At 45.0% G+C, this 16,661-nt stretch overlaps 1 protein-coding gene across 4 annotated transcripts in view; it reads right to left on the bottom strand.

The window, feature by feature from the left end:
• Positions 1-455: 455 nt before the first annotated feature.
• FZD6 (frizzled class receptor 6) overlaps positions 456-16,661 on the bottom strand; it is a 158,113-nt gene continuing 141,907 nt past the window's right edge. For all 4 annotated transcript variants that reach the window (XM_063924241.1, XM_063924242.1, XM_063924244.1 and 1 more), the window contains 5 exons: positions 9,297-9,493; positions 8,027-9,035; positions 5,087-5,235; positions 2,000-2,440; positions 456-1,140 (listed from right to left, as the gene is read on the bottom strand). In XM_063924241.1, the coding sequence (XP_063780311.1) occupies positions 1,014-1,140; positions 2,000-2,440; positions 5,087-5,235; positions 8,027-9,035; positions 9,297-9,493 (1,923 nt within the window). In that variant the 3' untranslated portion in view covers positions 456-1,013. The remainder of the gene's footprint in view (positions 1,141-1,999; positions 2,441-5,086; positions 5,236-8,026; positions 9,036-9,296; positions 9,494-16,661) is intronic.

Below are 16,661 nucleotides of genomic sequence, written 5' to 3'. Positions count from 1 at the left end.
CATGCCTACCTGCCAATGTGGGGAGGGGGCAGATGAAAGTGAGAGAGAGAGAGGGAGGCAGAGATGAAAGAGGAGGAAGAGGGGGTGAGGGGGGGGGGGGGGGGGGGGCTGAGGGAAGACTGTAGTCCCCGAGACCTAGCGGATTGATGTGGGACACAGATTGGAGGATTACAGAAAAAAAAAGTCATATACACAATTCTTTTATGTAAAAGATTACTATAAAACCAGACTAAACAAATGTTAATTGTTTAAAGAAGGTGTAAACGACCAGAATACATATTATCACGACCAATAGGGAGGTGTTGTGATTTGCTCATACTAAATTTATGTGCTGCTTCTAGCAAATGCTAGCAACACAAAATGGCTGGTTTTACTTCCTGTAAGTGATGGATGCCATAAACAAACTAAAAAACAAAACAGAACAAAGAAAGCCCCATTGTTTAAGCACAACACAATTTCTTAAGAAAATTAAGATTTTTATTTTAAATAACTCCAGTGTAAAAACTACCAGTAGGAAACGAGCAGGACATAAAGCAGGTGGCGGCTAGGGCTTTTCCTGGACATTTAGGTTATTCGCATGTGAGAGAATCTCTTACTGAGCTTACAGTCTACATACAGTATATAATACAGTACTGCCGTGTTAATAAATCACTTACCTAGGCTTTTCAGAAGGTTTGAAAAGTTTGCTAAATTAACCCACGGATAAAAAATATATTTCAAATTCTACATTACAAAATGTAACAGAATATAAGATGGTGTGTACAGTATATGTTGGCCACACACAGGGAAGCAGTCAGTTTGCTGAGTAACCCAGTACTCAGCCTATTAATGTTATTCAGCCCTAATGCTGCATTTTCAAAATGGCTGCCACCGTTGCACGTAATCCCCTGGCTAACATGGTGGCTCTCAGTGGTGTCCAGCTCAGTGTACTAAGTGCAAAATTTTAATAGTTCTATGGAACGTTGATGTACGCTAGTAATGCTACTAGCTGCTTTAACAGCAATTCCGGCTTCTCACGCTGTTTGCGTGTTGTTCTTGAGCGGCGCGCGCACACTGCTGAGGCTTGCATTCAGGGTAGGGCGCGGAGATCCTCTGTCCAGATATGGGGCTGTTTCAGTGAAATCATTTTCAATGCGTGAACTGTATTGTATGGAGATGAGAGAAAAACAGTGGAAAAAAAAAAGGGGGGGGGGGTAAAATTAATAAATGACACTCCATTTAAATTAAAAAAGTTTTACGTTTATATGGTTTTCAAATGAAGCCTTTGAGAGAGATAAAGTACCATCCAAACAGACCGTCGAGTAACTGTCCCTTCAAGGGCTATGCTTGAAAAATGATAGAAGCAAGTTGGCTGGTACTTTATCTCTCTCCAAGGGGCTTGATATATCTCCCCCTTATCCTATTCCAGCTCTCTCCTTATGGCTTCTTTTCTGGTGTAAATACAGACAGTAAAAAAGTTTTTTTTTATTTCTTAACATTTCTGCTTTGGCTAGAATTACTAAAACTTCTAAAGACAGGAAATGGTTTTGTTGCTCCTAGCAACCGATGAGATTCCCTCTCATTTTCTAGGATGCAATAGAGAAGTGATAGCTAGAATTTGACTGGCTGCTGTTGGCAACACCATCAATTTTCATTTTTAGAAGGCTTCGTAAATCCAGTCTTCAAAGTACCCCAGTAAACCTATATGCCAAACCGTGCCCATACCCATTCTCATTAACCATAGCATCAGATGGCAGCCATCTAGAACGGAGGCTAGAATGTGCCACCACTCTTAACCTCAGGTAAGAGGTAGAGGTATAGACATTTACAAATGGGCACACCATTTTAAGTGCTAGATAAATGTGCCATACATGCGGGCATTAATTTAGATAAACATTTAAATCTTTAACCAGATATAATAGGATCTACAAATAAATAGAGCACGAGGCAGAAAATTCTAAGTGACAAATAAATATGTGGGACAGGTTACCCTAATGAGACCAGATTTGGGTTCTCTCACCTTCCCTCAATCATTCGCTGTACACTACCACCGATGCCATTGCCTCTGCTCAGCCCAGGCTTAATATCCTGCTCTCCTTGCTGTGTGGAGACCTCATAGTTCTCCAGTAATGTCTGTGCAGTTGCTTCTGCTGTGAGTTCCATCCTTCCTTTCTGGATACTACTCCCACACTCTTTGTCTTCCTTTGGCGATAGGTCCCTAGTACTCTGAATGTCCACAGCGGTCTCGTTGTCTATGTGATCGTGGCTGCTGATGGACATTCCAGACACTATGTGGTTTGCTTTAGCACCGGTGCTGGTTCCCATGGACTTGGAGAGGACTTTCAGCTTGTGGGAGCTGGAGCGGTGGTGCTTCTTCTTGTGCTTGGTCTTGTTGTTCGAGTCGTGTTTGAGGAAGAATTCGCAGGACTCCTGCAGGACTCTTCTGCTCTCGGTGACCGGGCTGGAACATAGGAAGTCTCAGTTTAGAATACCAGAGAATGGGCTCAAAGGGTCAACTCATTGTCAGGACAAATGTAAGTTCCGCATGACCAAGTAATCCATATTTATTACCACATTTGACAAATTTGCAGATCGTTTTTCCACTTACACAGAAATGTGGAGGGGATTGAATTTGAACGTGGCATATCGAGCCCAGTTATTTGCAATAAGGTCCTCTAATGAGGTGGTCATATTATCACAGCATAGAAATGTCCCATAACTGGCCTGATTCTGAGTCACCTGCAAGTTCAAACGTAAGCTCATCTAGCGATATTTAGCATAATGCGCTTGCACTGCCGCAAACATATGCATTTACGTATGCCCATGAAATACAGGGGCATCCTGGTCTCTCTGTCCGTCAAATAAACATTACTGGTTGACAACTGGACGTAAGAGAACGGTCTAATGGCTGTATATTCAGAGTTGCACCGTGTTCCTAGTCGTGCCTATGCAGAAGGGACGCCTATATCAGTCACAACTCTTGCAGATAGCATGGGGGTAAGTGGAAGTGTCAATAACAGAGAGGACACTTGCTCCTACAAGCAGTGCAGTGGTAGAGGTCCATGCAACACAACACGGGAGGATACTTGCAATCAGACTTCTGACTGCGGTCAGCTTAGAGCATTTCAGCAGGGCTGCGAGCTAATCAGACTCTGTGGGGCAGATTCTGAGTCAGACATAGACTGCCTCTGTGACTACACGTCTTTTGGCCAAAGCCCTATGGCAGGTGCACTTTCTACATCCTAGTATGGCCTCCGATGCGAGTGATTAAGCGTCTGTGTACGCAACGACTGTCAGAGACATGGACCATCACTGTGCGTGTGCTAAGCCACCTCCCACTGCATTTTCAACACATTTCGGAGACTGTGCATCTCATCTGCGCCTCAATCGCTACTCCGGCTCTGGATGCATGCGCATATAAGCAAACAAAAAATGGATCCACTGCGCCCGACGCATAATCAGAACCTATATGTGCTGTGTTGCTACAACATATCGTCAGTACTAAAAAGGTCTATCTTTGCCAGCCTGGCTCTGGGAAAGCATCTTTTTAGTATGGATGGTATAGAAGGAAAAAAAACTTGCCCTAGTAGGGTTTTTCTGATTAAGTCCATCATTGGTACATTTATTACATTAGAAGTCTGATTAATATACAGTTACATCTTGATACAGTACATACAAAATGTACCGTCACAATATGGAAATCTGCTATGCAGTATCCCAATGGACCTAAAAACAAATAACTGATTATTGCATGGGGCGATCTCAGTGTTTTGGGGCTGTCTGATTGCCGTCAATACCAAAAAAAAAGAAAAAAGAAAAAGAAAATCAAAGCAGCATACGTCTTGTAAGAATTCTGCAGTGACCCCCAGCTAAAAGGATTATGTTTCAGAAGAACATGGAGAAGTGTCAGATAATACAGAATGTGTGCAGATTAGTCAGGCTAGGTGCACATCACTACATGAGGTTGGTAATTCCTGCTGTAGGCGGACATGTTCCCCGCTGGCATTAGCTAGAAACTGGAGACAAGAACACATACAGCAGAGGAGAGGAAATTCTAGGTGTCCCTTACACAAAACCCTATTCAGGACTGCTGACTTCTTCCTAACCAGACATGAACCGCAGATCTTCAGATCTGCAAACCAGAGCTGGAGGCCCAACAAACAACTAGTCAGGAAAGAGCTGGAGAAACAAGTAGGCCTTGTGCCACGAAAACCACACCATATGTCATGAAGTAAGCAGAATAAAATAAAATAAATAAATCAGCTGCTGGGGAGAGCTGCAGGACATTAAACTTCTTACAGATATAATAATGCAGTTGTCACTAGTATATTCTAAGGTAACTGATCTAAAAATACTTTACTCTTTACTTCAACCCTTTGCGTCTACAAAAGCAGCCGGCAATGGGCAACTCATCCAGCTCCTCCATGTCAAAGTATAAGCAGATCTGGAGTGAGAGAGACCAGGCCACCAAGCAGCCAGAGGAATATAAGCACTAGCTCGTGTGGAACCCCATAGCATAGAATAGTGTTCACTCTAGGCTGTTTTAGCAGGGCGCCGCGCCCTGCCCGTTTTTTACCAGGCAAAACCCGCCCTGCCCCTTTTGCGGCGCCCTGCTAGAACAGTCGCCCGCTCCCTGCCCTCCCGGCGTGTATAGATGCCGTGCGCATGCGCGCGGCATCCATTCACGCATTGGGAGAGGGCTGGGGGAAGCCCAGCACTGACGGAGGTGCTGGGCACGCCCCCAACAGTGACGTTGCCGGCCACAGACGCTCTCTATAGTAGCGTCTGTGGGCCGCACCACCCCTTAAAATGACGGAGGCGTGGCCACGCCCCCTAATTTGTGTGGCCGCGCCCCCATTTTCGGCCGCGCGCGCGCTCGTGTGCCCCCGGAGTCCGGCGCCCTGCCCCTTTTCACTCCTAGAGTGAACACTAATAGAATAAGAGCTGTGATCAGCAGAGAACAAAGCAGAGGAATTGACAGGAGAATGATAAAGCAGGAAGAAGCTGGGGGCCAAAGATGAGATTCGGAAAATAACTTGCGACCATTGTGCCACCTGGACTTCCACATATAAAAACCCACAATGTGATGTTAAATAATTGGTCTTACTCTTGTTTCTGACTCCGGTTAAAGAAGTTAGCCCACTCTGAGCAGGTCTTCTTGCTTCCCACCCAGAAGATGGCGGAGATCCCAACAATTAAAGTCATCACGTATTTGGTTAGAAACAGTCCCAAGTTTGGTCGGGACAGACTCTTTAGCTGCAAGGAAAGTTAACGCAACACAGGATTATCAACAGATAATATATAGAGATACGTAAACATGCATATACGTTACCCAAGGCAATTACAAACCCCAGCCAACCACTATTCATCTCCATAACACTTTTTGTCCCCATATATTTCTTTGCTATCCATTATATTTCACATATTGCCTTGTTCGATATATACGTGTTAAAATAAAGTACCATGATGTTTCTGCCATACAGAAAAGAGCATATTACAGCATAGTATGAGGACTATAATTCACTCCGCAGCAGCTGTCACCAATATGACATTGGTGGTGACCAAAAGGCTGGAGCTGGCATAATGGAGCGGAGTGGGAATAAAAGTGGAGCAGGGTTCTGGAGCTTAGAGCGGACACTATGGTTCTGGAGTATACCGTGACTCTGCAGCCATCAGGAGCTAGACTATTGATGGTAGCACTGCCAACATCACAAATCTCTCCAGACTTGGAAGAGCAGAAGAACTGTAGGCAGAAGCCACACTGGAATGAGTACATCTCCAATATGGAATCCGATATTTGCATATAAAGTGTCATTATGCAATATGCTCTTTCGCGGTAGAAGCAGCACATAGGAATGTTGTGAAAAAGTACATTCGGCATAGTGCCTTGGGCATTATGTGTGTATTAAAAACAAAAAAAAAAATAGTTTATAAAAGTGACATAGACAACAGAGATTGGAGTAACAGCTTCAAATAAACTACAGATGTGTCCTCATACCAGTGACGTGTGGTGAGGCAGAGCCTTTCCCGTCATACTAACGTATATGCCAGAGTTCTGACTATATAAAGTGTATGAAATATACAAAGAATATATTAGAAATATCTTCTGTGCATTATTCTAATCATTCTTATAGTCAAAACTCTGTAGCAAAGAGTCTATGGCAGGTGAGGCACTGCCTATCTTTTCCGTACATCTCTGATCAAGACTCACCAAATTTCCAGCAGTATATACTGCTGCACCTCTGTATAATGCCCACATGAACCCTTGGGCTTATACAATGTGTGTAAATCTGGCTCTGGTACTAGACAGTGCCTCCTGAGCCATTTACCTCACCGCACCTCCTTGCCTCATACATCTAGCCTCAATACGGGCAGCTCTGTTAACTATGCGAATAGGATACACAAGCAGACTAAAAATGATATGCCTATATTCTGTATGCGACTACAACTGTATCTGCATCTGAAATGCTATGTAACAGTGTTTTCCAGGAAAACACTGTAATGGGATCTGGTCAGGATCCCAGCAGTCGGAAAATTAACACCGGTATCCCGAAATTCATTGAAATGCCAGCGCTGGGACCCCGACTGTTGGAATCCTGATCGAGGACTGCCGGGACACCGCACTCTTAAGCAAAGTGGGGAGGGAGGGAGGGGGGGTGTTAGGTTGTGGGTGGGAAAGGTTAGGGTTAGGTTGCAGGGGAGGGAGGGTTAGGGTGCGGGTAGAAAGGTTGGGGTTAGGGACCACCGGGGAGGGTTAGTGTTAGGCTGTGAGGGGGGGGGGGGGGGGGATGAAGGTTAGGGTCATGCTGTGAGAAATGCGGGTTAGGGGGTTGAGGGATCAGGGTTACCTACTTATTAGTAGCTGTCGGGATCTTATGCTCTGGGATTCCGTATCCAACCCCACTGTAACATAGCATTTTGTATACAGATAGCGCTGCAGTTGCACCCAGAATATACACACGCCACATATCACTTTGATCTGCAGAGTCTGCTTGTGCGTCTTATTCACATGGTGATGTAAAGAAGAATTGTTTTTAGAAAAAGTGCACAAAAAGACAACAGGTGTTTGACTATGTTTAATGTGCCTGCAGCAAGCAATGATGTAGGAAGACACACCTGTATGGTCCATTTCTAGCCTGTATTCTTTTGACATGGTCACTTATCTACTTTTTCAGTCCACACCTGGAAAAAAAATTCCCGCTATTGGGTCAGGGCTAAGGGACAGATTGACCGGTTGCTGGACCGAAGATATAGATCACCCTTAAGAACTGCCTACAAACACCAAAAGTGATGAGTGAAAATGAAACCGGGGAATACTATAACTCATGCCAAAGAGTTAATTTATAGCTGATGATTTACCAAGTACAAAAATACTTTATGAGGCGTAATTTTTAAAGCTTGCATAAAACGGTAACAGGTAGTAAACATTGCTCTACTATATTGTAGGTATGTCTGTATGATAAAAATCTATGTAAAAACACAGAGGCTTATCAGCTGCACTAAAACCAATCAGCAAATACCTCTCATTTGACTTGTACAATGAAAGCAAGTTCTACTGGCTGCACATTTGAGTAATGTGAAAATAACCCTCATCTAATCCACATCACCCATGGGGGTGTGGACACAAACACTGTCTCATTCCTAGTGTGCCATTTAAACATCCATATCTAGTATATACATAATACCCCTTAAAACTGAGGAGTCTGAAAGCATAGCTAAACAAACAAAAAAAAAAAAAAAATTACAATAATCTGAGCAATCGCACTGTATTTACATACAGGAAGAGACAGATCAAGCCTTGGAGAGAGATAAAATGGAGAAGTTGCCCAAAGCAACCAGCTTCCAACTGTCACTTCATAAAGGGGGTTAGAAAAATGACAGAAGCTGAACGTTAGGTCTCTGTGAGGCTTGATACATCTCCCCCAGAATCATAACTGATCTCTGAACAATTTATCTACGTGAAAAAATCTGTTTTCAAAGCAAACAATTATGATCGATTGATTCAAAATTAAAAAGAGAACAACGATTGAGAAGTAAATATATTCACCTGATATGGGCATGGAATGTGGAATTCCTGACAATGGTCAGCAACCCACGTCATTTCCCATGTAGATCTCCACAACTGCTCATAGACATAACACCCCAATAATATCCCCAGGGGAACAAGGTAAGTGCCGCTGAAAACTCCAATACGGATCATAAACTTTTTTAATTTCTCTTGGTTCCTCTCATCGTGCTGTATAACTTGACGGACATTGTTTAAGGATATAATCCCAGCGAGGAGTAGAGAAAGTCCAATGAAAACACTAAAACACAGAGGTAAGAGCACAAAATATGTAGAGACATTTTGGTCGTAGAGTCCAACAAAACAGACTCCACTTATGTTGTCTCCTTCTACTTTGTTCATGGCCAGAAGAATGACCGTGAGGACTCCAGGTATGCCCCAAGCCACGGCGTGAAACCACATAGACTTCTGCTCGATGGCTTCGCAGCTCCACTTCTGACCTGCGGCTAAGTACCACGTTATGGTGAGCATGACCCACCAGATGGTCCCGGCCATGGTGCAGAAATATAAGAGCATGAAGATGACGGTACAGGCTTTGTGTTTCGAGCCAAGAACCACAGTGTCTTCTTCTGCAAAGTCTTCATCCGCCTCATTGCAGGAGACAGAGTTCCCCATTAAAAACCCAATGAAGTATATGAGCGATACAATGCTGTAGCAGACCGAATAGAAGATTATTGGCCTCTCGGGGTATCTGAACCTTTTAACGTCGATCAGAAATGTCAGGAAGGTGAAGAGCGTGGCACAAAGACAGATGATCGAAATGATGCCAATGAAGTTTTTGGCAAAATCCAAGTCTTCTTTTTGAAAGTACATGTTCGGGCAAGGTGGTGCACAGTGATTTATCCCCAGAAACTTATAACCTGTCCCTTGGGAGGTTTTCAGATGGCGGGGGCACCAAAATCCATAGTCTCTTTGTACTTTCTCTGCTGGTTTGTGCGTGCCTTGTTGGTGGTTGTTTTCGGAGGTCTTAGAGTTGGCACAGTCTTCCAGCCTGAGGAAGAGAACACAGTGAATAAGTCCACCTACGTTTAATCTAGTACTATTAGTATTTTATTGTACTTAGATTTCACACTTTCCTGCAATCTAAATTGGAAATAACACACCTCCTAAAAACATGAGAAAAATAAATAAAATAAAAATAGAATATAAATGTTCATGAACATTGAATCTTCTGGAAGTTACAGTACTCACAAGGAAATAAAGGAGACAAGCATGGCGTATATGCTGTAAAGGCAGCAAAGCGGTCACCCACCTATCGCACTCCAGTTCCGCAGGCCAGGTAATGCCAAACGTATCAATAAGGGGCTTGCAGTCTGAGTATACGGTCTCACACAGATCCCGGCAGGGCAGCGCCACGTGCTTTGGTTCCATGCAGGGTGGGACAAAAGCCATGCAGAGAAAGTTGTGCACTTCTGGGGAGCAGTGGAGGTTCAGTAGAGGAATAAATGGCTGCAAAGACACAAGAGCATAACTGTGCATTAGGATTAAACAATCTGAGTGACAAGTTGGCCAACATCACCTCACGTAAATGGCCAACCACTAGGTCAATCTTATGATCTGCCCCCTCCCCCCCCCCCCCCCCCCCCCCTCCCAAAAAAAAAAAAAAAAAAAAAAGAGATAGATCGATAGATGACGGGATGGAATGTTTGCTTGGTAACAGTATAAAAAAAATGTGAGTTCTGTGCGCTTTAGATATTATGCTAGACTGTAGTACGTGACTGATGTAGCCAAACATTTGTCTTTCTACCTAAATTGTGAGGGAAATCTGGGCCATAAATATAAGAGAAGTTAATGATGACTGAAATTGTTGCCTCATAAAAGTCTAGTGTGCCCAACTGATCTTGTCAACATTACGGGTGCTCAAATAGGACATTTGAAGCTACATGCACATTAGAAATATACCAAATAAATGCACATAAACCAATGTATGCACCATTGTAAATACACTTCAAGAACACTCATTATATTATACATGCTGTATGGGCATCATAAAGTAAATACTATACAAGGTCTAAACAATTAAGATGCGGATGAAAATGGAGAGGAGGCAGCAATACCACCATGCTGGAGACAAATGCTGCTTTCAGGTCAAAATCAGCAAATGAGGGTGGAGAAAGTAATACCCCTTTCACATTTCCGCTTAGACCTGGGTTATGGCTTGGTGTGAAAGAGTCCCCTAAAAAAAACAAAAAAAAAAAAACTGCGTCTAAACAGTTCCATAACTCCCAACTTTCCGCAGTAAGTAAGCGGGATTCTGGGGCGGCGTAGCCACGCCTGCCCGGGAATAGGGGATGTGGCCTCAGTAAAGGGGCGTGGCATTGTGGTAATGCGACGATCGTGAGCCATGCCCTTATTTTCCATCATTATGGGTGCATGGTCAGCGTTCTGTGAGCTGCAGGAATGCCCCCAGTCCCTCTTGTCTCAGTGAATAGACGCTATGTGCGTGCACACAGTGTCTATTCACCACTGCTCAGTTAAGCAGAGCAGTGAGTCACAGGAGCCTCCCAACTGCTTGCCCCCCCCCTTGCAGCCCGCGTGTGGGACAGTCCCAAAAATACAGGACTGTCCCGTGAAAATTGAGACAGTTGGGAGGTATTCAGTTTCACTGCACCCGTGTGGAGGTTTGCACATAAAATAGAGTGCGGTGCCTAAACATAACCACCCCAACCAATACGTCACCTGATATACCCTCACTGCTAATGAGCTTCTACTTTCACATGTAATAGTGAGTGTTATTAGTTATTGTATTTTTATGGAGAGTTTTACACAAGGCCTCAGACACACTAGCATCAATTCCAGCCATTGTACTACAGTATTTTCTAATGCTAGCACATAGCACAGGGCAAGTCATCAAATGAAAACCATTGTTTCCGGTTAATATTACTCATACTACAGCTTTCCATATCCTGCCTGCACTGCAGTTAAATGCATTGAGGGCAATATATACTGTAGTGCAAGTAAAGTAAAAACTGGTGGTGTCAGGGTGGTTCGTCTTCTGAACTTTACATTTTATCACATAGACCTCAATAGTGTTCGCAGCTGGGACTATAGGAAAGTCCTGAGGGATGATTGCTTGTCATGTATGTTACACACGGTTCAGAAAATAACCTCTGTTTGTTCCTAGGCTTCTGCAGGACACCCACAATGACATGAACCTGGAAATGTCAGAGAACTGCGGAGCCACCTGCAGCAGCTGAAGGTCACAAAATACAGCACTTCCATGAAGGTTCTCTGCTGGACATTCAATGGCCTTGAGCTACAATGGACAATTGCAGACTGTTAAGGGGGGTACTCACGGAGCGATATGCTAAGCAATCTGACTAGATTGCTTAGAATATCGGCATGATCGCTTCGTGTGTAGCCCCCTCAGCGATAGCGATGCGCGGCCCCGCACATCGCTATCGCTGCTGCTAGATTGGCCTGCATGCAGGCCAATCTAGCGGGTCGCTCACTTCACCTGCTGGGTGAAGTGAGCGGCCCCCCCAACTCCCCCCGCACGCTCAGCACAGATCTCTCCTGCATCGGCCCGTCTATATGGGCCTTTACAGTAACAGACTAGACATTGCACCAGGGTTACCCTGTCCTAAATAGTCCACGTACAAAAGTGCAAACATGCAGAACTCTTCTCTTTGTAGAAAGGTGTCTACCTGACCACCTAGCGCATTCATAGGTACAGTCCATATGTTGGTTTTGGGAACTACCCCTGAAAATGTATTCTATTGGAACTTAGGACCTAATTCAGATCTGATTGCAGTAGCAAATTTGTTAGCTAATGGCAAAACCATGTGCAGTGCAGGTGGGGCAGAAGTAACATGTGCAGAGAGTTAGATTTGGGTGGGTTATTTTATTTCTGTGCAGGGTAAATACTGGCTGCTTTATTTTTACACTGAAATTTAGATTTCAGTTTGAACACACCCCACCCAAATCTAACTGTCTCTGCACATGTTATATCTGCACCACACACTGACCATCACAGTTCCCCGTCTCATTCCCAAGATGGCCGTGCTTAACTGCTCAAACTGCCTCTCACTTTCAACTGCCAATCTGTAAGACCTGACACCGGTCATGTGATGTGCACCTGTCCTCCTGCTCAGAGGCTGCTGGGAATTGTGGGCTGTCTGTGTACTGTATACAGTATATGCTCTGTAGCGTGATGAACAGTGTCAGCATAATAACTCACGTAGTGGGGTATTACATATCCACTCTGCCATCTGCAAGCCTTGTACCATATGTTCTACCTGCAGAAGCACTACGACAAGATAAAGTTAGATCTATAGCTAGTTGACCTGCCCCTTCTAGAGGGGTGCGGTATGTTTTATCGACATCGGTATCCCGAGCGGCAGAATGCTGGCAGGGGGGCAAGTGCAACAAAGAACCTTGTAGCTCGGTGGCGAGCTTCTCTTCTCCCTCTATGGGTGTCGCAGAGACCCACAGAGGGGGAATCACCTACCTCACTGGTGGTATGGTACCCCTGTTGGGATCCTGGCATCTGTATTGTGACAGCCGGGATCCTGACGAGCATACTTTCCAGAGCACGGACATGCAAGGGGTTAGACTGAGCTTTAGTACTGCTTCTGACCAGCGAGCATACAGATGCTGGGCCTGTAAACAGGCAATTTTACCTGCATTTCTGTAGCAAATTCCTATAAGGCCCAGTAACACTGGCTTGGGGATATTAAGTGTAGAAAGGGAACAAAATCAATAAATGAGCTCTGCCTGTTAGTCTCAGCATGATATATGCCAATAAGAGTTTTATATGCTTACTGTCGACCCAATGATCCTCCCCCAAGGGTGTGGATCATTCAGCCGACTGTAAGTAGGCCGACAGTCATTAGGTCAACCACTACTGGTCGACAGTGACTAGGTCGACGTCTGAAATAGGTCGACACGGTCACTAGATCGACGTGGAAATGTCGACATGGAATAAGGTCGACATGTGTTTTTTTTTGTGTTTTTTTGGGTGTCGTTTTCTTCGTAAGGTGATCGGGAACCCCAATTAGTGCACCGTGTCCCCTAGCATGGCAAGGTGCCTCGCCCCACTACCACTGCGCTTGGCACAGGTTACTATCCCCAATCATAGTCCATGTGGATCGTAAAGTATGTTAAAAAAACAACAACAAAAAAACCTTGTGTCGACCATTTCATATGTCGACCTTTGCCATGTCAATCTAGTGACCATGTTGACCTAATGCATGTCGACCAATAGTGGTCGACCTAAGTGCTGATGACCTAAAGACCAGATACCAGCCCACCCGCCTCCTTATAGTAAATGTTTCCTCCCACAAAAACAAACTCCCCACAGTGCCTGTAAGGAAATGCGTATAGTACATAATTGCAGAGCTCATGAATTATTTACCTTTTATATCTTTTATAAAAACTTACATATGTAGATTCATAATTGTAAGGCAGATAAAAAAAAAAGGATTTTAATTACCTACCGGTAAATCCTTTTTCTCGTAGTCCGTAGAGGATGCTGGGGTCCATTTTAGTACCATGGGGTATAGACGGTTCCGCAGGAGCCTTCGGCACTTTAAGACTTTTCAACAGTGTGAACTGGCTCCTCCCTCTATGCCCCTCCTCCAGACCTCAGTATAGGAACTGTGCCCGAGGAGACGGACAACTTCGAGAGAAGAATTTACATTAAACTAGTGGCGAGATTCACACCAGCTCACACCATACAAAACATGTCGACTAACATGGCTTTCAACATAACCCGTGCTATTGTGCATGCATAATGCAACAGCAACAGCTGTGAACATCTTAACACATGAGAACCTGTGTAAAAAGATAAAACGTAATTCTGCAGGAAAAATGAGCACTGGGCGGGCGCCCAGCATCCTCTACGGACTACGAGAAAAGGATTTACCGGTAGGTAATTAAAATCCTATTTTCTCATACATCCTAGAGGATGCTGGGGTCCATTTTTGTACCATGGGGATGTACCAAAGGTCCCAGTACGGGCGGGAAAGTGCTAATGTTCCTGCAGAACTGACTGACCAAACTGAAGGTCGTCAGCAGCCAAGGTGTCGAACCTGTAAAACTTAGCAAACGTGTTTGCCCCTGACCAAGTAGCTGCTCAACAAATTTGCAACGCTGAGACACCCCGGGCAGCCGCCCAGGAAGAACCCACTTTCCTTGTAGAGTGGGACTTTACTGAACTCGGTAACGGCAGTCCAGCCGTGGAATAAGCGTGCTGAATGGTACCTCTGATCCAGCGCGCAATAGTCTGCTTAGAAGCAGGACACCCAATCTTGTTGGGGCCATAGAGGACAAACAAAGATTCTGTTTTCCTTATCCTAGCCGTTCTTGCAACATAAGTCCTCAACGCTCTGACAACATCCAAGGACTTTGAAACGGCTGAGGTGTCAGAAACCACTGGCACCACCACAGGTTGGTTGATATGGAAATAAGACACAACCTTTGGAAGAAAATGCTGACGCGTCCGCAGTTCAGCTCTATCTTCATGAAAAATCAAATAAGGACTCTTGTGTGACAGGGCCCCTAATTCAGACACTCGTCTGCCTGAGGCCAAGGTCAACAGCATGACCACTTTCCAAGTGAGAAACTTCAACTCTACCTCTTGTAGAGGCTCAAACCAGTCCGATTTAAGGAACTGCAACACCACATTAAGATCCCATGGCGCCGCAGGAGGCACAAAGGGAGGTTGGATGCGCAGAACCCCCTTCCCGAACGTCTGGACCTCAGGAAGGGAAGCCAACTGTTTCTGAAAGAAAACGGATAAGGCCGAAATTTGGACCTTGATAGACCCTAATCTCAAGCCAGCATCCACACCCGCCTGTAGAAATAGGAGATGTCCTAATTTAAACTCCACCGCAGGAGACTTCTTGGATTCACACCAAGATACATATTTTCTCCAAATACGATGGTAATGTTTGGACGTTACCCCTTTCCTGGCCAGAATAAGTGTGGGAATGACTTAATTGGGAATACCCTTACGGGCTAGGATCTGGCGCTCAACAGCCATGCCGTCAAACGCAGCCGCAGTAAGTCTTGATAAACAAATGGCCCCTGCTGAAGCAGGTCCTCGCGAAGAGGAAGAGGCTGAGGATCTTCCAGTAATAACTCCTGAAGTTCTGGATACCAAGCCCTCCTTGGCCAGTCTGGAGCAATGAGAATTGCTCAAACCCTTGTTCTTCTGATGATCTTGAGAACTTTTGGTATTAGTTGAAGTGGAGGGAACAGATACACAGACTGAAACACTCACTGGGTCACCAGTGCATCCACTGCTACTGCTTGTGGGTCTCTTGACCTGGAACAATATTTCTGAAGCTTCTTGTTGAGACGCGATGCCATAATATCTATTTGAGGAACGCCCCAACGATCTGCTATCTCTGCAAAGACTTCTGGGTGGAGGCCCCATTCTCCTGGATGGAGATCGTGTCTGCTGAGGGAGTCTGCTTCCCAGTTGTCCACTCCCGGAATGAAATATTGCCGACAGAGCTTTTGCATGTCTTTCTGTCCAGAGGTGTATCTTGGTCACCTCTGCCATTGCCGCTCTGTTTTCTGTTCCGCCCTGGCGGTTTATGTAAGCTACTGCCGTTACACTGTCTGACTGGATCTGTATGGGACGACCTTGAAGAAGGTGTGCCGCTTGATGAAGGCTGTGGTACACCGCTCTCAATTCCAGAATGCTTATGTGAAGGAGTACTTCTTGACTTGACCATCGTCCTTGGAAGCTTTCCCCTTGCGTGACTGCTCCCCAACCTCGGAGGCTTGCATCTGTGGTCACCAGGATCCAAGTCTGAATCCCGAACCTGCGTCCCTCCAGGAGGTGAAAACTTTGAAGCCACCACAAGAGTGAAATTCTGGCTTTTGTTGACAGGACTATCCTCCGGTGCATGTATAGGTGCGATCCGGACCACTTGTCCAGTAGGTCCCTTTGGAACACCCTGGCGCGGAATCGGCCAAATTGTAGAGCCTCGTAGGCCGCTACCATCTTCCCCAGCAGGCGGATGCACTGATGAATCGATAAGCGTGCTGGTTTCAAAACTTGTTTGACCATCCTCTTGATCTCCAGAGCCTTTTCCACTGGTAGGAATACTTTCTGTGCTTCCGTGTCCAATATCATTCCCAGAAATGATAACCTCCTTGTGGTTTTCAATTGTGATTTTGGAAGGTTTATGATCCAACCGTGCTGTTGAAGCACCGTCAGGGAAAGTGCAATGTTCTGCACTAGTTTCTCCCTGGATTTCGCTTTTATGAGGAGATTGTCCAAGTATGGGATGACTGACTCCTTTCTTGCAAAGAAGAACCATCATCTCTGCCATCACTTTGGTGAATATTCTCGGAGCCGTGGAGAGCCCGAAAGGCAATGTTTGGAACTGGTAGTGGCAGTTCTGCACTGCAAACCTCAGGTATGCCTGATGCGGCGGGTAGATGGGAACATGTAAATAAGCATCTTTGATGTCCATCGATACCAGAAATTCCTTTTCCTCCAAGCTGGAGATCACCGCTCTCAGGGATTACATCTTGAATTTGAACCTTTTCAAATAAAGGTTTAGAGTCTTTAGGTTTAAAATCGTTCTGACCGAGGCATCCGGTTTCGGCACTACAAACAGGCTTGAATAAAACCCTTTTTCCTGTTGTGACACAGGAA

Source organism: Pseudophryne corroboree, chromosome 5 (assembly GCF_028390025.1).
Source record: "Pseudophryne corroboree isolate aPseCor3 chromosome 5, aPseCor3.hap2, whole genome shotgun sequence".
NCBI lineage: Eukaryota > Metazoa > Chordata > Amphibia > Anura > Myobatrachidae > Pseudophryne > Pseudophryne corroboree.
This window is presented reverse-complemented; position numbering and strand designations above follow the sequence as displayed.